Source organism: Pezoporus flaviventris, unplaced genomic scaffold (assembly GCF_033815535.1).
Source record: "Pezoporus flaviventris isolate CSIRO_AGI_PZ_B2104156 unplaced genomic scaffold, CSIRO_AGI_Pfla_v1 ptg000002l, whole genome shotgun sequence".
Lineage (NCBI taxonomy): Eukaryota > Metazoa > Chordata > Aves > Psittaciformes > Psittacidae > Pezoporus > Pezoporus flaviventris.
Genome location: NW_026892550.1, coordinates 15,619,532 through 15,644,818, shown reverse-complemented (window position 1 = coordinate 15,644,818; position 25,287 = coordinate 15,619,532). Strand labels below are relative to the sequence as shown.

Sequence of the window (25,287 nt, the reverse complement as noted above, 5' to 3'; positions counted from 1 at the left end):
TATATTTAGTGTAGTTCTTGACTTTATGATATGGATTTTTTTTAAGTGGAGACTGAAGGGTAAGGAAAAACTGGCCATCCCTATCCTAGAGACAGAAGTTACAGCTAGAAATGAATTTTTGGATCATCTGTTTCATCCTCCAGTGCTAGCACCATTTTTGTTTTGCGCATACTAAAGCACAGTGTTGTAATATATGATTGATATTAATTAGGTTTCTGCAAAGTACTGCACTTCTCAACTTGAACTGAACCAGAAGTAAATATATTGCCATATATTAACATTTTATTAGTTGAGAAGAATAGGATGAAGGCACCTATGTAAAATCCAAAGTATGAGCTTCAGATTGAATTAATGCCAGCAGCGCCTTGAGATTAATTTGGTTACTATGGGTACAGAATAAGAAATAGTATACCATAATGTAACTATGTTTGCTGATTCATTTCTGGCATTAAAATCTAAAACCACATTATATATGCAACAAAGGTGCTTTCTTCCTTGGAAGAAGAAGGTGGGTACATTTTAGTAATTAAAGTGAATGTTGCCCTCTGAGAAGTGCCAGTACTCTACTGGAAGAAAAGCTGCTATTGTTTTTCAGGATCTGCCCCATCACAAGTAGCATAAGTGCAATATACCAAAAGTGACCGAAAACCTAGAGAAAAGACTGTCATCCTGGGAAGCTTCCAGTCTTCTACAGTTTCTCATTAAATATTTCTTGTAACATGGTAACATCTGTTTCATGTACCATTCTGCTGTATTGGTCAAATACCAGTTTGCTATCCTCATGCCATTTGGTAGCTCATCAGTATGTAAGAGAGGAAACAAATTTTGCATCCTCAGATGTTGAAAGCTGGGTAATAATAAAAGAATGCAGTGGAAATACCATATATTCAGAAAGCAATTATTTTAAGGGGTTTCAGTTTTGACATGGCTAGATTAAGTATGAAGCTTTTTGGTTTTTATATTTCCTGTCAAGAATGTTGTTAAATACTGATACCACCTCCTAAGAGAACAACTTTTAAATACCAAAATGAAAAGGATAAGCATGAAATATTTTGGTAGATATATTGTGCCATAATGTCTATTGCCTTGTTCTTAATACAAAGCACAGTAGGGCTTAATTAAAAAGTGATTGTATGATCTATCACAAACCTGCATTAGGGATATGGATGCCAAGAAAATTAAGTTGAATAGGTGGTGATAATGAAATCAATATTTTATTGAATAGTTTTTATTCCTATGCCTTTGTTTGCTGTTCTTGCGTCCCTGTCAGCAGGTAAGACATTTTCCATCCAAAATTCTTTGAAAGAACTCATTTAGTCTGTTGCTGCTTTGTTTCATTGTTTGATCAGCGTTATTTTGTTCAGTTTCTGTCAGAGTAAAATGCCTTCATAAACTTTTGACTCTGTCAGAGCCGAGTCTGACAGTAAACAAAGAAAAGCAAATCCTTTCGAGCCGGTTCCTGCTAGGAGTAGCTAGCTAGCAGTTAGGTACAAGGGTGATTTTCTATTTCATGTAAGCAAAAGTCACAGTCACTCAAAGCCTCCAGGGCAGCCCCACAACCTGGTTTAGTACATATTTCTCCTGTTCCAGCTACTGCTGTGGCTTCAGGACCTGCTAAGCAGAGTTTTTAGCAGTAGAGATCATGAAAATATATTCACTGAAGCGTAATACACAGTGAAGAATATATACAATAAAAGTAAGATTTGTACAGCCTGGGCCAAAATCACCCTTGTTTTAACTTTATCAAGTTAAATGCTATTGATTTTTCAGCTACCACTGACCTGAAGTTCCTGGGATTGTGCTTGGGATGAATTTGACCTATGCTGTTAAGGCCAAGCAGAATCACAATTTAGAAAGCACAATGCAAAGGAATAGTTACCACGTATTCTGCTGTCTTGTAATTCTACACCAGTCACTCACGTCAGTGCAGTGTTGGAAAGTCTCATCTAAGCAGGTAGAAGTGTGTCTACAAGCACTGTAGCAAACAGTAAGACAAAAGAGCTTATTGTTCCCCTTCATATTTTTAAGAGTGGTATGCTGCAAATCAGACAGCTTGCTTTTTCTGAGCAGAGCTGCTGGGTCAGCCGGCACAACTTCCTTTTCACATCCCCACTTACTAGGTTCAGTGTTGCCAGTGTCCTTTTTATGGCAAAATCAAACAGCTAAAAGGGAAGGCTGCTTTTGATGATCTTGCTGCATGTCCCGAATGAAACACATATCGCATCCTGCAACGCGCCGCACATGGCAACTTACAGCTCATCTGGTGCCTGAATGTAATACACAACATGGGATAATGTGCTAGAGGAGAGGACAGAGACAGCACAAGGCTCTGAAAGCCATGAGAGGCACTGAAGGCTTGCGTTTCTGGTATGCAGCAGTACAGATATTTGAAAGGTTAGGTTCGGTCTATTTTTAGGTAGCTTTCATGTTGGGACTGATCTAAAAATGAAGGTGATATAAAAATTGCACATCTCTCCTGATTTGTGAGTGATTTTTGACAAAATACGTTAAAAAGGCTGTTCCACAAATTGGACATTTTTTTTTCTGAAGTAAACCTGTGCCTCATATTTAGAAGAGGAGTCTTCATTTCTTGATTAAAATGCTAGTGCTGTCTGTTTCACTCCCAAGATCAGCATTTTCATATTTTAGCAAAGTTAAAGAAATATGACTTTCTCACTTATTCTTTGGAAAGATTTATTCACTTGTGTAAATGAATTTTAAGAAATTGGCAGGCCCTTTTATCTCGTATGAAATAAATCTGAAGATAAATTATCTTTTCCGCTAACGTCACCTATCATTAAAGTGGCTAAACGAAAATCAAAATGTGTTGCTATTTAGTGTCTGCTCACCTTTTTACGGGAGATGAAATTCAGCATGTTTACTGGGCAGGAATTGTCAGCAATGCTTCGATTTATAGCATTGTCCAGGATATAAATTAACAACTGCTGTGTGTTTCCCCCATTCTCCTGGAAGATGGTAGCCCTGTCTCCCCACAGCATTTGTCTCCAGCCTGCTGTGCATGCTCCTACCCTGCCTTAAAGAAAACCTGCAAACAATGTAAAATTGTGTTGCATTGAACTGAGGCACAAACATTTTTCCATGTCTTTGTAAACAGGAGTGCATGTGAGAATGAAACAGCTGGAGGTCTACCTCCAGAAAACCCTTGGGGATGTGTCACACTCATTCCTTCAGTCTGTGCAATCTCAGCTTAATAAATTGGTAATAATATTATGATGAAGTGCTCTTTGGTGTTGGTTTGCTGGGTTTTTTTTCAGAGGCTTTTTTGCATAGCAACTTGCAACATAAATTAAAATAATCTTCCCTTCAGATAGTTTTCTATTTTAACTTGGTTCTTTATTTCTCAGGGAGGAAGGGGGAGCCTGCAGTAGACAAAATGGAAAGCTCCACTCCGGTGGTCTCTGTTTCAGTGCAAATTCTACACAGTCCTTTCCTTTCAATGCTTTTGGCTAAATGCATTGCCCTGTCTTGCTGTTCTGCATGTGGAGTTTAACAGAGCAGAGACAACAAATAATGTTTAATTGTGTCACATTATCAGGGAATTTTACGGTGGTAAAGATCCATTAGGGACAAACACGAAAGTAACAAACTTGTCTTATCTGTTGATTGGCATGAAGTAATGAAAGTACAGTCATAGCTCTTTCTGGGAGGAGGTATGAATCTTCTCTGGTAAGTAATAACTTATAAAATAATTATGAGACTAACCAGTGCCTCCAGGGCAAAGGATGTTCAGCAAATACTAAATTTCTTGGGGAAAAAAGATACCCAAAATGGTGATAGATGACGAGGTCTCAGCATTTTATCCTGTTCCATTCACAGGGGGAAGCTGGGGAAGCCTGAGGAGTATGAAAATTAAATAAAATTAAAAAAAGGTGGAAATGTGTGGAGGAGTTTCTGCTTTGAACTGTCTTGGTCCCATCTTCTGTGATAAGGTCTGATTCAAAGCCTGCCTAAATCCATTTCAAACTTCCTGTTCCTTTCCAAAGGTTTAGAGCGTTATGCCTTCCAGCCACTTTAAAACATCCCCTCTGCTCCCCGCCCCCCCCCCCCCCGCCTTTCCTGTTACTTTACTGCATTTTCTGATGCAGGCAAGTGATTTGGATAGAAGAGAATAAAATAAAATAAAATAAAATAAAATAAAATAAAATTAAATTAAATTAAATTAAATTAAATTAAATTAAAATAGAAGCTCATCCCAAACCTTGCTATGGCTAGCAGTTCTGCCCTTCCATTGCTGTAGTAGTTTGTTAGGCCTGAGTCAAAAGTGGAAGTACTGGCAAATTTCTCTTCAAAAGCATCGCTGGAGGAGGGTCAGCCTCCAGAGGCTTAAAGCTGCACTTTGTACAGCTAATAACCCATGGGCTAAATGCTTATCTTCCTTTATTTCAGTTATCAGAATTGGGGATGGAGGGAGGATGACATCTCTTGCTATTTGTGCAACTTTTTAAGATTAATGTTGCAGCTCCAAGAAAAATGAATAATTGGACTTTTGAGCAAAGAGTGGAACCATGAAACCCATAGGGATTCCTGTAGCACTAGTCACTAGTTTGCATATTGCAAGTTAACTGCAATTCATGAAGGGTTCTGGCTAAAAATAACTCCAGGACTCAATTTTGGCTGGCAGGAACTACTAGTTAAGAGTGAAGCTGATCCTTCAGGAGCCTTGTCTGTGTGACACTGTTGGCTGTTGCAGTGAGGTGACCCCATCTCCTCTTGGCCTGTCCTTGGCTGACTTGGGAAAACGGGGTGCAGAGGCTGTGGACAGCTGGGATAGGGGACATTTCCTGGAGGACAGGACTATCAGAGGCCAAGCAGTGAGTGCTGTCTGCTGTGCAGGGGAAGCTCTGCTGCAGGGGAAGCTCTGCTGCCCACTGACAGCAGACTCCACAGGAGCTTGCTCTCCACTGCAGCCAGGGATAACCCTATAGAGGGTGTCTTGGTGCATAGGCAGTGTGGAAAACAAACCCCACCAAACAAATCTCCTCCAGTGCTTTTGTGTGATACCTTCATTTTATTTTGTTTGCCTAAAATCGTAGCATGGCAGATCTGTGGCCTGTGTTGCTAAAATCCCATCAGATGACTACAGTTCAGAATTATTTCTGCATTATACTTTGTTTTAATATGAAAAATGCCAAGAGCTAGGCCCAAGAAAAAAGGCTGACTCAGTTCCACTGAGCTCTGTCTGAAGAAAGTCTTATTTGAAGATGAGAGATGTGTTGGTAAGGCTGTCTGTCATCTCTAGTTTATTAAAAAAAATTGCTAGGAGGCACTAAAGCTGTCCACTGCCTTTCCCTCTGTTCCTTCACTCAAAGGTGCTTCATTCACATCGACTTTACCATAGCGGTTTTGTGTAAAACAAGATTTGATTTTAGAGTATTTAAAGGTTACTGTTCTCTCCAGTTCTGCGCTGCAGACTTGTGTGTGCTCCACTGCAGTCGCCTTCCCAGCCATTTTAGAGAGCAGATAGGCTATGTTATGAAAAATATGAGGGGTTTTTTTCCTTCCACTACCTGCCGTGAGCCTTTGGGGTGCATCTCAGGGAGTGCTCTCTCCTGCACTGCTCTGGCAGCTGGGGCACCACAGCTTCCCTGCGAGCGGGGAGGTCCTGGCTCTGTGGCTAAATGGCCAGGTGGCAAAGCAAGACCAGAAACGGTGTGACAGTCGGGTGGCAGCACCAGCGAAGGATGAGAGCTTTGGAACCACAATTCTTACAGTTGCATCAGGGAATCTTTTCTGTACCGTAAGGTATTGAATCCATGGTGGTTGTCCCTGGGATCATCCTCAGATCCCTGTCAGAAAAAGTCAGTAAAAGCTAGATTGGTAATAATGATGAACGAGTCAGGAAGCAGCAGCCGCAGGGTAATGCTCTAGATGCCCCAGGGAAGATGGTGGGAGATAGATGCTAGTAGGGGTAATGAGAAGGATCTGGGTGGGGTTTTCAGGGCCCTGCAGAGAATTACAAGTACAAGGTGTTTCCCCCTGAAGCTTCTTCAGGTTTTACCCTTTGTGGCTGAAGCTGGAGAAGACAACTACTCACCCCCAGAAGGGGTGTGCCCTGGAGAAGAAGGGCACAGCTTCTGAGTGCAGGGGGGGATACCCCAGCCGCTGAACAGCAATGTCAGAAGCTGGTTCCCTGGGTCTGGTAATATCAGACATGAGCAGGTTTTGGTCTTTTCCCTGGAATTTGAACACATAGAAGATAACTTTAAAGAAGAACTTTATGATTTCTTTTGTTCCAAGGAAATATCAGCAGTGAGGTGAGTAAAGGAGAGATGATGATGATCTGCAACGGTCTGCGATTTTGATGTCCTGCTTGTTCTGCCAACGTGCAAGAAGTTGCAAAGCAGGAATCTGTCTCCTTGGCTGGCCTGGGCAACTGCACTCAAAAAGCACCAAAGCCTCCCTGGGAAACCGATGTGTTTACGTGGCTCCGTTTCTCAGGCATATAGGGGCAATAAATTCTAATGTAGATGCTCTTTTAGAGATTAGTCTCTCTGCAAAACAGTAACACCTGAGTGAAAAACATTGTTCATGCTGCTTTTAAGAGGCCTGGCAAGCTGGATTTTCTTGCAAATCACAGCAAATGTGGGTCCTGGAGAACATATGCTCCAAATGTTGGGGGCAAACAAGTGACAAATGTATTCTTTATGTAGTCAGCTGGAGTGGCTTTGCTTGTCTTGTTTTACTGAGTTAGTGCAATATGCTTGTGAAGGCGGAGATGTTGAAGGAGGTACGAGAAAATTTAGGAAGATTTCTTGTAGTAGGTACCTGTGCTCCTGCTTCACTTAGGCACTCCTGGAAGGTTTTACTACAAGCACTGAGTTACAAAGAGTTGCAGTCCTGGTCAACACTGATAATCAGCTAATCTGCACTAATAGTGGATATTCACATCAGGTCTATTTGCATGTGAAGGAGCAAGTGATTCCCCTGGCATTCAGTGCTGTTTATTTGAGCCCTCAGCCTGTGGAGGTAGATGTGGCAAAATTCAACCTGGTGTCACTAATGTCAGTAATGCACTGCTGTTTGAAGAAAGTTATTTTGGGCTCTCCAATATACAGCTACTCAGACAGCAGCCTGTGGCCCATAGCTGAGCCAGGAATTAATTTGGCCCAGATCTCTTGAGTTTTTCAGAGAGCTGGTCCAGAGCACCATTGTGGGTTTCCTCTAGTAAAAACCCAACAAAATCTCAGTTCATAACTGCCCTAGCAAAATTGGAGAGGGCACGCTGCTTTATTCCATTGAGGAATTACTGCACCAATGAACCCACAAGTTCAAGGAGTTTGATTCACTGGCTTATGCTGTTGCGGGTGTATTGTGGGTAGGATGAACTGGATAAATAAGGAAAAGAATTCTATGATTCTAAGAAGCTGAGAAGGAAAAGAAAAGATCAGCAAACAAATAGAAGTGGAACAGAGAGAATGGAGGGAAAAACAAATACAGAACTGTGCAAAAAATAAGAGTAAAGATGCACAGAAGGAAGATTTCTAATGAAAAATTAATAGGGTACATATACTTTATATAGAACACCATTCACACTAACACACCTTTGGAGTGCTGTTTGTTCTTTTATATACAGCATTGGCTTCTCTTCTTCTCTAAGGCTATTCACTCGTGGAGGGTGGAGTGGATGGGTGTGTTGAACTGATGTGAGAAATGGCTTGCAAACCTCAACTGGCTGAAACTGTATATAAGTTTGGCTGTCCTTACTCCACTGGAAAATTAGAAAACTTTGCTGAAAATTGGCAAATACCATAGTCTTAGGGGGAAGGAAAGAAATTCTTTCTTCCTCAGTGCCAAGATGAAGGGACAAAGTTTTGGATTTCAAAATTGTGAGTGCTCCAAGATCAGTAATTTCTTTGAGAAATCTAAATTACAGGGAATAAAAACATGACCATAGTTAGGAATTTGGGGTGAAAGGAGGGAGAGGTAACATAGACTCATAGAATCATAAAATAGTTAGGGCTGGAAAGGACCTTAAGATCATCCAGTTCCATGAATGCTGAATCCAGGAAAAAGTCAAGGACAGAGGGCTTGAAGGTTTCTGTCTTTGAATTCTGTTCCCTATTGTTGCAGCCAGCTGTAACTTCCAGTCCTCTTAAAAAATGTATCAGGACTTGGGAAATTGTGCCCAAATGCCGTTGGAAGGCTTGCCAGAGCTTTCTTGAATTATGGCCCTTGAAGAAGAAAGGCAAAATTTGGGAATTGCTGGGAATAGGTACAGAGCAACCTGAAAACAGGGGAAGTGCAGTGATGCACGAGGTGGGCTGATGATGGACTTTGTAAAAGGACAGATTGGGTCAAAAGGACCTACAGACTTCACCATCTGAAAGAGGGTTTTCTCTGCATGTGTTTGTTATGGAACTAGAAAACGTGCGTGTGCTCAAATACTGCCCCACGAAAGATGCTTGTGCAATTCTGTTGTGTTGACAAAACACGAGGGGAGAGCCTTGCTAAAGCTATTAGAGAATGTTCAGAAGACAAGGTTTCCTTTGAGGGGAGCAGCTTAGGTGCTGGCTGGGTTTCACAGGCTTCATTTACATATGCTAAGGCTTCGCCATTCCCAAACTACACCACTGCTGAAATAGTCCTCCTTGCTTTTCTCCTCTTATGGCACTGCGCTCAAAAAATAGTGTTAAAACATGTTAAAAAAAAGATCCCAGTGAGTACATATATTCTATGGCTGGGGTTAGACACTTTGATTATTAAAAAATACAAGTTCTTTCCAAGCAATGGGGAACCCTTGTTGAAACCTTTTGCAGTCTTTTGTAGTTGGAATCGTGCTTGGCATCTCTTCCAGGTAACGCTGTAACTGCCAGCAAAGTTCAAGCCGTAATGTGGACAGGGCCATAGAAAATCTCTTGGGGACTCAGTTATTATTACCTATTGCTTGCACTGTCTACAGTGCACTAAGAAAGTTCTTCAATCTTTAGAGCTTGTATGGTGAAAGCACCACTAAGGTCACAGTTTATATTTATCAGTTAACTTGCTAATTTGAAGGGAAAGCAGGGAAATGGAAATGTAGAAAATAGAAACAACATGAGCAGGTCAAAATATCCAAAACAGCAATATGAAATGTTCCAGTGTAAATACGTTTCTATAAAAGGTGTGAATGAAACTTCAAAAAAAAACAGATGATGGATTCGGCACAGTCAATGAACACAATTATAAGTAGGTATTGAAGGAGAATATTCCACCAGCCATGGATCCACAGATAATAATTAATAAGAACCAACTCAACTCCAGGCAGGCAGGTGCCCAGCATTATTTCACAGTTGACTGTTCGGGGGTTGATATACTCACCTTTGCCCCAGATCTTAATAATTTACTGCAGTTTTATCATGAAATCAGCATATAATTGGGAAGGAAATGAGGGTTTTTGCCATCGTGAGAGCAAAGCAATACTGTTAATTTAATCATTCATAGCGAAGGCTTGCTGTAGTAATTCAGTATTTTGCTGTGGGTTTTTTTAATTAAGTAAAGTAAAAACAATGCCATTTTTGTCATCTGTGCTTGGTGAAAATATGACAGTGTGATGTGATGTGATATGCAACTTAAGCACAAGCTGGGAAAATGTACATTTTATCAGGATTGGCAATAATGAATTACAAGGGAACACAAATAAGGTAAGAATATATCTGAGACCTCCTACCATTTCTGAAGTTTCCAGTGTCTGCAGGAAAAGGCTATTTCAAGAATTGTACTTCTTTTTATTTATTTTCTCCTCTCAGGAAAATTGCCTTGGATAATAATTGAATTCATTTAGCCTTTAGAATACTCAAGTTTGCAAATAACAATGAAAATGAATATTTCATGACAAGGAGGATGATCAGTTATAGTTTTGTGACTTGGACTGGTAGCCCAGCACAATGGAGCCAATGCTTGAATTTCACAAGACTTTTTTTACACCCAGCTGAATCAAAAACCTGCAACTTAAGGCAATAAGCAAGCAGGTGGGGATCCTAAAAAAGACCTTTATTTGTGGGGTTTTCCCATGTTGTGGGCAACGTTTTGCAGTTCAGTTGTGTACCCGGAGTTTGTTGCGTATGCAGTGCAAAGGGGCATCATAAACCAGTTGTGCCTGCAGCAGCCCCTGTTGTCTAGGAAAGGCTATGTTGAGGAGACGCTTCTGTTAACAGCCTGTCTGTGTTTTCACACGACAGGAGCTTTTTCTTTTTGATTTGCCATGGGAAAGCGCTGAGTCCAGGTCAGGAGGGCTGGTGCATGATGTTCATACAGAAATGCATGCAGGGCAGCGGCGCTGATAGGAAAAAGCAGGCGGGGGTCTGAGTGGTTATGGGCAGGACCCTGGCGGTTGCTTGTAACAACCCTGGTTTCGAGGGGGAGGACACTGAGACGGAGAAGTCTGTAAAGAGCAGCTGAGAAATACTGTAATCTAGCTGGGAACAGGATCAGGCTCCCTCCTTCTAGCAGGTGAGATAACTGTGTGAATGTTTTTTATAGATACTTACTCCATTCCAGTGAAATGCGGGGGGGGGGGGGGGGGGTGTGTGTGCTGTTTGATTGCTGAGCATTTGGTGGTGTAAAACTAACTTGAGTTGCAGTTGCGGTGAGAAACCATTAACCTGACCAAAATACGTGACGAGGTGCAAAATCCCTCTGTGAAAGAAAGATGCAGGAAGGTGGTGTAACTTTTGCTGAACTCTGGGAGAGCCCCTCCAAAGGAAAGCGTGCCGGGGAGGCGGCGTGGGCACTGCAGAGGTTAGGCTCGGGCTACCCAGAGCACGCGGGCTGTAGCTCGGCTTGGAGTTCCTTCACTTTTTCTTCATAATAAGCACAGCCCTGCCTGTTGTCTGCTTGGAGGGGGCGGGGGGGGGGGGGGGGGGTATTAAAAAGCCAGCGAGCCAAGAAATGGAAGAGGATGTGGAGGAGAGGAGCGGTGGCACGGCGGGAGCAGCGTTTCGGGGGTGTGGCGTGGCAATGTGCTTTGAATCACAGCGCGGTGCCGCGGCCGCCCAGCTCTGAGCGCGTTTTGCAAAGATTTACTTCACTTCAGGCTGGGTCTGCCCCTGGGTGACGTCACGGGCTGGAGCAGCGGCACCAGAAGGCTGGATGAGTGACAGCCCAGCCTACTTTTTAATAGCTTTGTCATGTGACGGGGAACAGTAGTAAGACAGGTGCCTTCGGTTCACTCTCAGAGAGGGTCTCGTTGCCTGCATGAGTATCTGCTGCCTGCCTGACTCTGGACCGTAGTTTGCCCGCTTTCCTGCCGTTGCTCTGCAGCTGGATGGCGTGGGACATGTGCAACCAGGACTCTGTATGGAGTGATCTCGAGGTGAGGGGTGCGCGGCGTGGGGTGCAAGCAGCCGGGGGGCTGAGGGGCTTGGTGGGACCCGGCAGGGCGGCCGAGGAGGCAGACTTTGCAAACAAGTCCCAGTCTTATCTTAACTCCAGTAAGTTTGCTATTTTAAGGTTACTCTGCGATGCTTTGAGCAAATCAAAGCTGAGCTCCTGTCATCAGTATCTCCTGCAGTTGGAAACTATTTTCATGTGCCTCTGGCTCACTTTCCTGTCATATGCAATATTTATGCTCTAAGATATTGATATGAATCGGTGTCTGAAGTCTTTCCAGTGGCGTTTAGTGGCCTGGTTGGAAAAATGCCATGTTTATTTAGAATAAGATTAACAGTTCCTTTTCAAAAAAAAAGAAGTTAAAATTAACCAATGGCTGCATATTTTAATTGCTTGTTTCACTGTGCTCTGTCGAAGGTGTTTCCTTGTTTAACAGCTGCAGAGTTTAAACATGCACACAAGAATGAATACCCTGTTGTTTGGCTTTAGATGGTTTTAAAAGAGATTTCTGGAAGGAGACCGTTTCCCTGCTTCTTGTGGTATTGGAATAATGACGCTGTAGCTAATGCCCCATAGAGCAGGGTTTGCAGTCATTCCGAACAGTCCAACAAATGGTTAAATCCCACTGTACAGCAGAGACAACAGGATGAACCATGAGAATAGAGTTTATGCAGGACTGTGTGAACTGCTGCTGCTGCTGCCGCCGCCGCTGCTGCTGCTGCTTGTGTAAAAATAGACGGCAATACATCAAATCCACAGCTTCTGCTGGCTACAATTCATAAAGGGGGAAAAAAAAAAGCAAGCAGCTCCCTGGTAATCTCTGGAGTATAATGTGAGGTTTGAGGATTTCTGCATGTTTGCATTCAGCAAAATGGAGCATTACCTGAAAGTTTGGGCAACTTCCGAAGCGAGGCAAACTTTCTTTGGACCCCATGGAGAGGAATCCCAAATACAGACCTGCTCAAAGGAACTGATTCTCTGGCTGCGAGCTTGGAATAAGTGCTTAAAATGCTCCCCTCGGTCAACGGGGGAGGGAAAAAAATGTTGCAGGCAGTGCTTTTTAAGTAAGATGTTGCTGCCATAGAGAGCTACCTATCCAAAGTAAAAATGTTACCCTGTTCTCCAGTATATTTTTGCTATCTGGCGGAGCATGGGTGCGTATTCTCAAGCCTTTTTGACATGTTTTAAATATTTGCAGCTTGCCATTGTATCTGCTGATTTCTGTTTGCATATTGTAATTGCTCTTATCTTGTTTTGATTTCTTGGTAAAGTGGAATAGATATGGATAATTCATATGTCCTGTAGCTATTATGAGTCAAGGCTGTAAGTGGATGACTTTCTGGCTCCAAAGTCCTAATTGTTTCTGAGTAGCTGGAGTATCCTGTGGGTTGTTGTCTGGCTTGTAGCATGGGTCTCAGCTGCCGGAGCTTCATTTTTCCATCATGCATTATTCCTAATGCTGCTAGGAGCTGATTGAGGAACCAGCTTATATGGAAATACTGAAGATTTATTTTAATCACTAGAGTTCCTGTAATAATTTCAAGCTAGTAACAGAATAGATAATTTATGTCAATGGCTTTTTCATAGTACAGAGAGAAAAAAAAAAAAAGCAGGTTTGATCTTAGTATTAATTGTGTGGTGGATGGATTAACTGTGGGTAGGATTTTACCAATGTGTTCCTGCATTGCACTTCCTGTAGCACTACTGGCATCTGCGTGCTGCTTTGGCTCAGGGCATCACCTTTACCATTCTAAAATATCGCAGGCAGCAGGTACTGGAGGCAGCTTTCATTTTTTGAATCATTAATGTTTGCTGTCAACATAAAATATGTTATATTCTCGCTCGCATAATGACAGGATGGCATGTTGCTTAATAAAGGCCTACATCACTGTAGCTGATCAGCGTCCCCAGTGCTTCACAGCTTAATGAAGGTGATGTACAGTAAGGTTGCGAAGATTGATAGAGAGGATCCACATGACACACGCTCTGTCAAGTCTCTCCTTCTTCCCTGAGTTCATCCCTTCACTGTTCAAAAACCTTGTTAAAAATAAAACACAGATTATATTTTCATTAATACAATTAATATGGCACAAGTCCAGTCTTCCTTTTTTTTTTTTCTCTTTTAAATTTACCTTCAAAGGCACAAAACGTCCAAAAGGTTAATGGTGAATTACCCTTAATTGTAATAATTCATTATCATCAGTGCAGTTAAGCTAATTTATTGTTTGCGCCTGAAATAAGAGAAAAAAAGTCTGTTGGAGTGAAATAACGCACAGTAATTAGCCTTTTGTGTTTAGTGACTGCTTTATCCTCCTAAATGCTACTATAAGTTAAGGCTATAGTTATGGAATATCTATCATATCAAATAACAGTTGGAAGACAGTAAAATGTATGCGAGCAGCACAGGTGCACCTGTTACAGATGTATAGGCAAACAGTAAATACCAGCGTGTCAGATGAGGACAGTTTTAGGACTTGAGTGTTAAATCTGGCATCATCCAAAGGCCAAATATAAATTAATAACAAGAACACTTGCTACTAATGTGTCTCAGATTAGAAGCATAATGTCATATTCAGAAACATTGATTTTATTATCATGTCAGCATTGGCCAAAGCATATATACTTCATTTCAGCAATTACCTTTTTTTAAGTGGCATTGCAGGCACTGTAGGCAAATGAAAGCTGTGATGAGCAGGATTTTTTTTTTAATACCATTGTTTATGTTGCTTCAGAAGCCCACTGTCGGAACTTCAAAATGCAGATTACCAAAAGTAAACGTGTTTAAGTAGGTGGTTCACAGAGTGAAGCTATTTTTACAAATGAAAGCAGTACAGATCAGCAGGGTACTTTAGAAGTCTACAGCATCAGTTATAAGCTACTGACCTCCACAGCACAAACCTGAGAATGATGCTGAGAATCTACCTTTCAGTCAAAAACTAGATTATCCTTTAATGAGATCAGAGATTTCGGCCAAGCATCAAAAAAGGTCATCTCTACATTATAAGATTGCATTTGGAAGGTTGTGTCTTACGCTAAAGAAGAGAGAAGTCTCATTTTTTTTTTTCCTTTGCCCATAATAATCATAAAGAATTGTGTGCAGTGAAAATCACTTAAGTGGGGTTTTGACTTCTTAAAGTTCTGCAGTCCCTTAAATAGTAGGAAGAAAAGCAACTGCTATTTCAGAGCCTCATTTTGCAGCCTCTCAGCTCCCTTGCCCCTTGGCCTATTCCGTGATTATCTCCTAGTGTCCTGGTAGACATAGAAGTTGTCTGGTAAATTATAGCTCGCACCAGCTGCACCGAGTCTTTGTGCCAGCAGACAAAATCTTTGCTCTTGGCTGCGCTGCTGCATCTAGCCCGCACACTGCAGACGCGCCACAACTCCCAGGGACAAAATCCTCAATGAAATGCACCTTCAGCAGCATTACTGTGCAAGGCGGTCCTGGCAAGAGTGACATAACCGGTATTGAGCAATTCACATCCGTGAACACTGTGTTAGTGCCCTACGGACATCTGTCTTCAGAAAGCGGCACTTTCTGGGTTGACTTTGGTCCAAATAAAAGTTGGGAAATCATTCAAACCACCCAGTCAACTGATGGGAGTTGAGTAAGACCTGCCGCTGGCCATCCTTAATACAATGCTAGAAATGCTCAGAGTTGAAACCCTTAAACTCAGTTGACTTTAAATGGCTTTTAACCATTCAGCACCTGGTGCCTTTGCATCTTTATGTGTGTTTTGCAGTATACCCATGTCAACATAAATGTTTGGAGATGAGTTACAAGGATACATGGTACAGTGCAGGAGTAATTGTTTCATCGAGCAGCATTGAAGTATGGGACTCCACTATTTGTCAAGCATTACTATGTGTTTTCCATAATTAGGAAATGGTTTTGGTAGATACTTTATCATTTCAATTGCTATGCTATGGTGGATGTGTGTTATTAATTTTGTCTTGCTTAGTAAGTCAGTCAATACCCTATCATACTAGCATATAAAAGGACACTTATTCCAGGTTTATTTGTATTTATCACTACTGTCTTTGTAAGTTGTGCATGCAAAAACGTTTTGCACTGCTGAAGAGGTTCCACACAGACTAGACTTTGTTTGCTGCCTCAAACAAAATGTTTCACAGGCCCTCTGTGTTAGCATTACTGAATCAGAGGCTGCCAGAGGAGGAAATCTCATTTGCTTCTGTCACTGCAGTGTGCCCGCTGTCTGGGGACACTTGGGAAACTGTCTGGGACAATGTATGTGTTAACACCAAGAGGTGAAAAGCTGCGTGAACTCGCTATGCCTGTCACCCAAAGGTGAATATAGGGATGTTTCAGAATGCACATCAGCTGCCAGGACCCTGACATGTAACTGGGTGGCTATGGTCTGTCTGTGTATCAAGTGCAAGGGGAAAGAGCACAGCAGCATCTCTGACCCATACTTTTTTATGCCTGTATGGTAGCCACCACCATGACTGACCTCAAGGATTATGGTCAGGATCTGTAAAAGTGAAAATGTGACTGTCTCCAACTTGAGCTAGCCTCCAGGGCTGTAGGCTATAACAGGCTGTGCCTCTTTAACCTGAATGCATCAGGAAATGTGTGACAGACCTTGCCCAGAGGTATTCATCTGTAACTTCTACCTGCACTGGTTCACTCTGAAGCAGGAGAATAAAGCCATGCTTTGGCCTATGCTGTTGGATTTAATAAGGATTTGAATACAATTATTATCAAAGAGTATAGGGAAGGGGAAAGTCGTTGCCCCTGAACAGAGATGTGTTAGAGAAGCAGCTGATGCCCTCCTGTTTTCCCCTCCTCTTTGCATACCTGTATAGAGCTAAGAATGATCTAATACTTAGTGTTTTGGGTTTTTTTTTTTCCCAGGAAACAGAAGTCAATTCCAGTGACCCTGTGCCACAGCTTAATCAAGGCTTAATTCTTATCACGATATTAAAGTTAATAGATTCCTGGTAATTAATGAAACTATTTCTGTGTTGCTGTTTCCTGCAGTGTGCTGCTCTGGTTGGCGAAGACCAGCCTCTTTGCCCAGATCTCCCAGAACTTGACCTCTCTGAACTAGATGTGAATGACCTGGACGCAGACAGCTTTTTGGGGGGACTCAAGTGGTACAGCGACCAGTCAGAGATCATCTCCAATCAGTACAGCAATGAACCCACCAATATATTCGAGGTAAGGCAAGGCAATGCAAGTGCACATTGCTTTTTTTTTTTTTTTTTCCTAGCCTGCTGGACAACAGTTTTAATATTTTTCCCTTGTTGAGAGACAACAAATATGGTGACATGTATTATGGGTTCCGACAAATCCTTGTGATCAAAACAGGGCCTGTGATCTGGAGAGAGTGGGGGAAAAAGCCTTGAAAGGAATTAAATGGAACTTCTGATTTTTGAAAGCAAAGGGCTAAAGACTGCCTAGATCATACTGCCCTGTAGCATCACAGCGAGGAGCTGCAAAGGAAGGAAAACAAAAGTTGAAATGTGTTTGTTGTCTTCCGCTTGCATTTCCCGTCAAGAAGCAGAGTGCAGCACAGCACCTAGCTGATGAGTACCTGGAGCATTTCTAGTAAAGGTTTTTTACCACTCAGAGCCTTACTGTGCAAGGCACTTGCACACAAATTGAGAGGTCCTTGTAGCTGATGTATTAGGGGAGAAAAAGGGTGGATGTGGCAGAGAAGGAAGTGAGCGCTGTCAGCAGTTCAGGAACCAGCACATCGTTTAGGATGTTTCATAGATCTCCTGGTGGAGAGCAGTCTTAAAATAAAAGCTGAAGGGTATTAGGAGAGATTTAAATGTTTTCTTTGCAATTCTGCCTTGAGGATCAGGCTATAAGAGAGGAGTGTTTCTGTCTCTTTATCTCTGTCTCCAGTCTTCTCTCTTTTGTTGTGTAAAGCCTTCATGATTCTCCACTTCCAAGTGCCCCTCCTGAACCCTAACCTCCCTCCTTTCTTGATGGCAGGAGATGCTATAGATCATCCACTGACTGGGAAATTGGACAATAAATTGATTAGGTGTCAGGAAGACCTTGTGCAACAGCAGGCTATGGGTGCTGCCTCTCACGCAGCAGGACCACAGCTCCAGGAAGTATGGCTGGCCTGCTGGCTCAGGGAAACCCTGAATTAGCACACTGGAGTTTAAAGGCTGGGAAAGATTAACTAAAACAGTATAGTAAAATGCTGACCTAAGATGACCCAAACAAAATTCTTATTTTTTGTATGCAACTCTAAACCCACGGTAATCTTCCTGATGCAGTAACTCTCAATTTACACCAGCGTAACTGGTAGCAGAAACTAGTCCTCTCTGTTCCATTTCTATCACTTACACCTAAGTAACTTGAAATTAATATTATTCGAATCAAAATGAAATGATCCCTGCAAAGCCCTGTGCTTAGGCCCTGTTTTTTCATTAGCTGTATAATGTTCCACTCCTTGTTTTACAAAGTTTCCAAACCCTGTCTTGTTCTTGAATTGCGGTTGTACTGCCTCAGGCAGGGTAAAGTTTGCTGGTGTGTAGGTTTGGATGGTCAGCAGCAGGAAAGTGGAGGTGGGGGTAGGGGACCCATTTACAGCTAGTGTGGTTAGAGAGTGGCTTTGCCTTTTTTTATAACATGTTATTCATCAAAAGCCAAATGCAGAAGCATTTTCCTTTTCGAAAAATCAATTAAAGATGCAGACTTTAAAAGTGTAAGTTCCACTTAAGTAATATAATTAAGCATCTACCATCCCTGAGCGTACAAATCATCTGAGAAAAAAACGGTGGCACAAACAGAACTAGATTCTTTCCTAACAGACAGATTCTGTTGTCTTCTTTGTCAACACCTGGATTTCCTCGCACTCATCAGCTTCAGTTGCAGGCTGCATCACTGTCTCTCACAGCACAACTTGGCCCATAGTTACCTGTAGGGGCAAATTGTGTTCTAATAGCATTTTGCAATACTGCAGCACAAAAATGGACCATTTTCAGGTTCATAATGTGATATATGTACATTTCTTGGTTGCTTGGCCTAGGAAGATGGGAATGAAAAAGTTATTTGCTCCTCCCATACATTTACCCTGTCCCCATTCTCCATCATGCAGCTGCACTGTTTCTTGCCTCTGCTGCCCTGTAATGTGACAACTGGGGGTGCTCAAGAACAGAAGAAGTCTCCTTCCTCCAGAGACTATCTCACATACTCTGTGAGGAGCTATTTGTTTTAGCTGAGAGAATGGAAGTTTTGTGCAGTTTCCCATTTGGTAATATCTAGGTTTTTCCATATTGATCTGCATTGGCTTCTATTTTTAAAGAAAATAACTTTGTTTCCTTTTTTATCTCTTTTTTTTTTCTCTCATATCACTGTGAGAGTAGTATGTTTTATCTAAATTAAGCTTCCAGATGAAGCTTTGTCATGCAAAAATAGAAATATAGTCTGTTTGGGGTGAAAGGGAGAGAACCAGCATAGCAAACAAATGTTGGGAAGTAACAAGAGCAGTGTTAACTGCGCAAGCTATACAGAGTTAATTGCCAAACCTGACCTTAAATGAAGCATGCTCTCCTTTGAGGTACTGATACAATACATAGAGCATTGTCTAGATGAGGACTAGTATTCAAAAGCCCTTTACAAAGTTCCTGGATTTCTCTGGCACAGTTTTTTTTAAGAAAGGCTTGTATTTCAGAAAGTGAATTTTCAGGAAATTATATTCCTGGAAGCCCACTTGTGCCAAGCACCCACAATCTGAGGCACTTTCAGTGGCAGTAGGAGTATCATAGACTAAAAATTATTAATAGTTATGGAAGCAAATCAGAAAGCAAATGAGATAAAGGTCCAATTAGTCTAGATAGTATGTAGCTGTAGAGCATAAATCCCTGCTCTCATCTGCTTAGGTGTGATGAGATACCAGCCTTTGCCCTAGTATTAAAACACGCATTTTGCAGATGCACCTAATACATGTCTGCGTTATTTTACTCACCTGCCAATGTAACCAGTACTAGTCCCAAATCAAGCCTGTACTGCCTGTCCCAGCACAGAGGTTCTTATCAATCAGTGTGGGCACATATGTGTATTATGAATATGTTGATTTCTTTCCATCACATCTTGATCACTTTTGTTTTTCACCTAGCTTTCTTTGCCTGTTGTTCTGACTGCTGGAAAGATAAAATGAAGGAGTTCTTGCCCCTCAGGGCACTGTCTGTTGACACAGGTTCATGCAAGTAAATAGTTAACAGGGTACCCAAGACCAGTTATTTAGATGGTGCACTGTATCATTCACTTTCATGTTTTGCTTTTGTGAAGAACTAGACTTTTAAAAGTCCTATTTGTAAAAAATTGATTTGGCTACTTTTAGAAAATCAAGATGCTTAGTTTTTCATTCTCAAAGTCAATGCTATGTGAAAACATGAACCATGTAACTTGATGTGGCACGGGTGAGAAGGCTTTTTATTCACCAAAACTGTTGTCCCCTGAGGCTTCCTCAAGTATACCGTACCCTGTCATGTAAGGTTAGTCAATTTTAAAATCATTTGTGACCCAAACTTAGCATTATGGAGAGGGAAGATACCTACAGTGGATATATCTCTTGGTTGTCACTGCTTACAAATAACTGAACTGATGTAGTTCATAGATACGCAATAACTGTTAAAGTATAATGAACTTGTGTAGAATCATTAAGATGTCCAAGTGTGGTGTTCTCATACTTGGCAGAACACTTTTTTTTGCCTTTAAAAGCCTTCAGAAAACCCACATTGTTTGTCCTTCTGTAGATTTAATTTACTTACATATCTCTGTATTCCAGAAAGATGCTCATATTTGATGACTTTATTTTAATTGTTTTGCATAGGTGTAGCCCAGGTTACTTTTCAAGACCGTGCTACGTGCCATGTATTTGGAAAGCCTGAATAGGCTACTATGTTTGATTGTAGGCTGCCAAGAAACGCTGTTACGACAAGCAATGAGAATGTGGGGAGAGAAGGAAATATGCAAGGAAATGCATACTGTCTTGCCCCTGGCAGCAGGGAAGTTCGTGGGGATAAATGATTTCATATTTATTTGGAAGGTTTTGCATCAGGAAGATGATGAGAGTAGGGGGGGTAAGGGAGAGCCTTAAACATCACCAGGGTAATTTGCATTGATTCACATTATAAACTCCCTTGTGTTCTGGGGTGCTGCCAGTCTCTTTGACTATTTTAGGTTATTCATTCAAGGTTTGCAGCCAGATTGATTAATGAATTACCAGATCTTGCGTAAAATGACTTGGCCTGACTTTTAAACAACCACCAATGTTTTCTTTGCCAGTCTTGTGACTGGTGTTAATGGGTTTCCAGAGAGCTGAGCCTATATAGACTTTCTGTACTGGCCTCCCTTAGCATTTTTTCCACTTTTTAATTTTCTCTGAAACTAGTAGCCCAGGGCAGGCAGTTCAAGGAGATATAATCTCAGGGAAAAAAAGACATAGTAGTCAAATCCTTGATGGCTGATGCCCTTCAGTGCCAAATCAGCATGATTTATCATAGCCATCTATTCAGCACAACAGAGGCTGGAGGTGAGCTGCATGGTGTACCTCACACAATATGCATAACTAGAGCTCTGAACTTTGAAGGAAAGCCTCAGAGCTATTTGCAAAGTGCTGGTGCTTAGTGAATACTAAATTACATTTAGGAAATAGTCTACTGCTACCAGTTATACTTCATTTTTATTCTTGACACAGACACCTAAATCAGAGAACAGTAACATTTCAGAGATTATGGTAGCAGTTTGGGTATGTTCCAACACTATAATAGGATCAGAATTTTAAGGCCTTTTTTATTATTACCAATAGTCACTTAGTTTCTACTGCAGCGTACTTTGTAGGGAATTACAGCTTTTACTAAAAAGATTAAAATGCTATTATGCAAATTATTGCAGTATGTTATTATGTTTACAAATTAACATCCATGGCTCAACACACAAATTAACTAACTATTCCATCTATATTATTAAGGATTTAATAAAGTAACTGTTGATAAAAATGAGGATCTTGGAACAGTTAATAGGAACTGATTGTGGTTTAACATAGAACTTAAACATTTTGTTTAATGTTCTGGATGGTATAATGGCAGAATAAAGCTTATCAAAGTGCTTAAAAGAACTGAGATTGTGTGAATGGTATAGCAGCATGTCCGAGCCTGTGGAGAGCACAGACTAAATAGCTCTGGGTGGTAGTATAGAGTAGGCAGCATTATCAGAGAAACTGAAAGTAGCACAGGACTATCTTGTATCAACATGTAGTTTCCTGCTCTAATTTAGAGTTTTGAAATTCAGATTCATACACGTTGAATGTTTACATGATAAGCACACATAGTATGCTTGGGAACTTGTGTCTCTCTAAAATGTATCCTGTAATGATGTGTTTCTATGGCAAATGGGATTTTACTTCTGAGACTACCGCTGTTTAGCAAAAAAGGGGAAGGCTGAGTTCAGGCTGAGATGACTTTACAAACAGCGCTGCAAATTGCTATTCCTAGTAGTTCATAAGAGATCATAAAAGCAAACAGATAAGAGCTACTGAGGTCCTAGAGAAATGAATGAACAGTATGTGGTTATGAGATAGATTTAGTAGGAAAGCAGACAACATTGTAGGTTTAGTACAACAATAAACATAAAAGGCAAAAGATGCAGATTTGGGGTAGGAAACTTTATAAGAACAATAAAAGGTAACAATGTATCATAAAACCTGCATGTGAGACTGGGAGAAAGACCCTCCGTTCCAGGGGAAGAAAACAGCAGAGTCTGGGTGAAAGTGCCAGAATTTTTATATTCCTAATTGAACAATGGCACATTTCTTGTGTGTTTGAATGTGTTACCTTTTCCAATGTCTCTGGCCTGACTCAGGTTTCTGCATCTACTAAATAGGAGACCAGCACAATAACATTATATCTATGGGGATGATGTATGTAAACTATAATCTATGACTAGCTATGCTGACATTTAAAAAGGCTCTAGCAGTAAGTGGAATTTATTTTACTCGAACCAGCTGCTATGTAATTGGAAAGAGTTTATGCAAATGCTCTGTATCTAGTGTTAGCAAGGTATGCTGCTGCTCCCTTTCCTCTACTGTTTGGACAAACTACAAGCTATCTAAGCACGTCTCTGTTTTAATGCAAGAACCTTGTGTGTTGGTTGAAACCTTCAGGCAGGAAAGAAGTCCCAAATGAGAGAAAACCAATTGCTTTGAGAGCTTATTGTTTGATGTACGAGGCCACCACGACCGTTCCCCAGGCACACAATCAAGAAAATGCAACTGATCCCCTTCACATTCCCATTAAGGAGATATTTCACCTGGAGCAGCCATGGCTTGAGATACTCACCATGTCTCTGCTCTGCTGAGCACCTGTCCTCTTTGCAAGAGGGAAGACTAACACTTACCAGAGCAGTAGTAAGCTAATTGGGTCATTAGACAAATGTCTTGGCCCAGGTTAAAACCAGCCCTTGAGGACACCGTGTTACACTGTGTTCCTCCTGGCTACATATCTAAATACAGACTGGTGTCAGCTGCCATACAGACAAAAATGTAATAGCCTCCCTTCACAGAGGTCATCTTAAATCCACTTTGGTCACAGTCACACTCCACATCTGTTTTAGTGAGAGGTAGCTTCTTAAGGTGGCATTTGGACTTCATAAGCACACAAACAACTGAGCTATAAATTGCTACTGCTGGAGTTATTTTGAATAAGTGTATACTGTTTCATATTTATAATGGTGAAGCTTCATAATATTCGCAGTGAATATATAACACAGATCAGTTCAACAAGCATGAAATTGTATGTTGTCAACTTGTCACATAAATAGAGCCATATTCTAGCTTACGATAATGTTGAACTAAATATTTTCTCCCTAGAACTGCAGCGAGGGCCACAAAAAAGTGGGACAGTGGCTCTGTCTTTTGTTAGGAAAAAAGAACACCACTCCCAGAGTCATTGCTATTAGGAAGTAAATATTCTTGATAAGTTTCTTCCGGCTTTTTCTTCCCCGTTTGCTTAACAACAGCCACAGAAAGTTTGCCTATCTTAGGCAAATGCTAATTGGCTGAACTGTTAAAGTTATTTCCCTTAATGGTTTTATTTCTAGTGTAACCTCTTTTTTTTTTCCTTTTTTTTTTATTGTTGCTATTTTTGCACTGTGCATCATTGCTAATTGCTACTAAATGCTCCATCTTAACCCTGGCTTGCTCTTTCCCTGCTGCCCCATCCCACTTAACATTAACTCAGGTCCATGCCATTACAAAAGGATAAAATTGTAGCAAGGTTTAATGTAGGAATTACTTTTTTTTTCCTTGGTGCCACTAACCTGTTGTGCATGTGTAGGTTGGGAGGAGGAGATTGCATGGGCAGGTTTGTGGCAGGGGCAAAGTTTTGGTATTGAATTGTATTGAACTATTTTTTTCCCCTTGAGCCGAAAAATACAAGGAAAAGCTTGTGTGTGCACGTGTGTTTCTGAAACCTTATCCACTTGTAGCTCTGTGGTTAATACACAGATGCACCAGATATGTGCAACCTTTCTGGAGGAGTGCCTCTCCCAGCTTTCTGAGCCTTTTTTTCCTCCAGCGCCTGGTGTGCAGATGCGTACAGGCTCCTAATGCCTGTGTTTGCAAGCGATGGACTGCAGCATTGGCATACATAGGGATCGGACTGTATGAATGCATGCTCAGCCATGGGGGCTGGTTTCAGGTCTTGGCGGAAATCAGTCCCTTCACAACACAGAGCTGGTGGCTTTGGCAGAGTTTTCCATCCTGACACAACGGAGCAACAGCCTAGCTTAGTAATTATTGAGAAATTAATCAGCAATTTGTGGTGGTGATGAGGCTTAAGGGCCATGTGCTTTTTGCCACATGCATTAATCACTGGGTTTTGTTTATGAAAGCACAAAACCAAAACCTATGGAGATTTTGGTGTTGTCATGAAGCCTGAGCTGTGTGATGCACTGGAATAATAACTTTCTATTTCCTCCCACACATCTGTGCTTTTGTGCTTTACTGTGAGTAACACAATGGGGTGCTGGTCCGTAATGGGTACTTCTAATCACTAAGACGATAATCAGAAGAGCAGAGTATTTTCTGTGGCAGCCTTGGGCAAGTGTTGTTGACTTGTTGATTTATGACAGCTTTGAATTGCCTGAATTGCTCACATGAAGTTCAGGAGGATCAGCCCTTCCAAGCATGTTACAGGGTTAGAGGTGTCAAACGGGCAGAGAAAGCTTCCCACACCTTTACACTCTCTGCCACCACATCTGCTCCTTGAGGGCTCAGTGATACTGAATCTTTATAAGGGTTTGGAGGGGCAGTCCGTCAAGTAGTCTGATGGACTTCAGCTCTCTTGCAGGAGATACACTTGCATGAAAATCAAGAAACTGGGTGGAAAACTTGTTTTTCACCCAGGAGATTACTGTCAAGGAGGTGGTAATAACAGTTGTCTGGAGGATTGGTTTGGTCAGAGGAATGTTCTGCTTCCTGAGAGATGCTAGAAGAAACAAAGGGAATTTTCTCCTGGAATGGTAGTTTCTCCTTGAGGGAACTCAAAACGGTTTAATTGTGTCTGAAAGTAGTCTTAAACCTTTATGCAAAAAAACAAACAAACAAACAAACAAAAAATGAAACTAATTGTCTTCTCCCAAGTTGCTGTTTAAGCAGTGACACGATGATTCAGGAACTGCATTGGAGAATGTGGGTAATAAACGTTATGGAAGCAAGATTTCTCACTGGGATTTTGACATTGGTGAGAATGCTGCTGGCTTGCGCATTGCCACAGAGCAGTCAGTGACCCTAGGTGATGATGAGAGGTTTAAAGGTCTTCTAGTATTCAGGATTATCTTTTTACTATTATTATTATTTGCATCAGTTGATTAGCTGTGTCTAGTTATGATGTGCTCCACTTTGCCAGGCCCTGTGGTTTGAGACTGAGTGAAGAGGACCTTGGGTCTATTGTCCTCACTTCAGGAGGGTTTGTTGG

General features: G+C 41.4%; 1 protein-coding gene across 4 annotated transcripts in view; it reads left to right on the top strand.

The window, feature by feature from the left end:
- Positions 1-25,287, top strand: part of PPARGC1A (PPARG coactivator 1 alpha) — a 366,954-nt gene that overhangs the window by 289,433 nt on the left and 52,234 nt on the right. For 3 of the 4 annotated variants that reach the window (XR_009746393.1, XM_061470280.1, XM_061470261.1), the window contains exon 2: positions 16,328-16,507. Coding sequence is in view for 3 of the 4 variants with exons in the window: in XM_061470280.1 (XP_061326264.1) it covers positions 16,328-16,507 (180 nt within the window). In the remaining variant the exon portion in view is untranslated. Of the gene's footprint in view, positions 1-10,896; positions 11,312-16,327; positions 16,508-25,287 lie in introns of those variants that run through there. The other variant, XM_061470270.1, reaches the window with a different exon arrangement.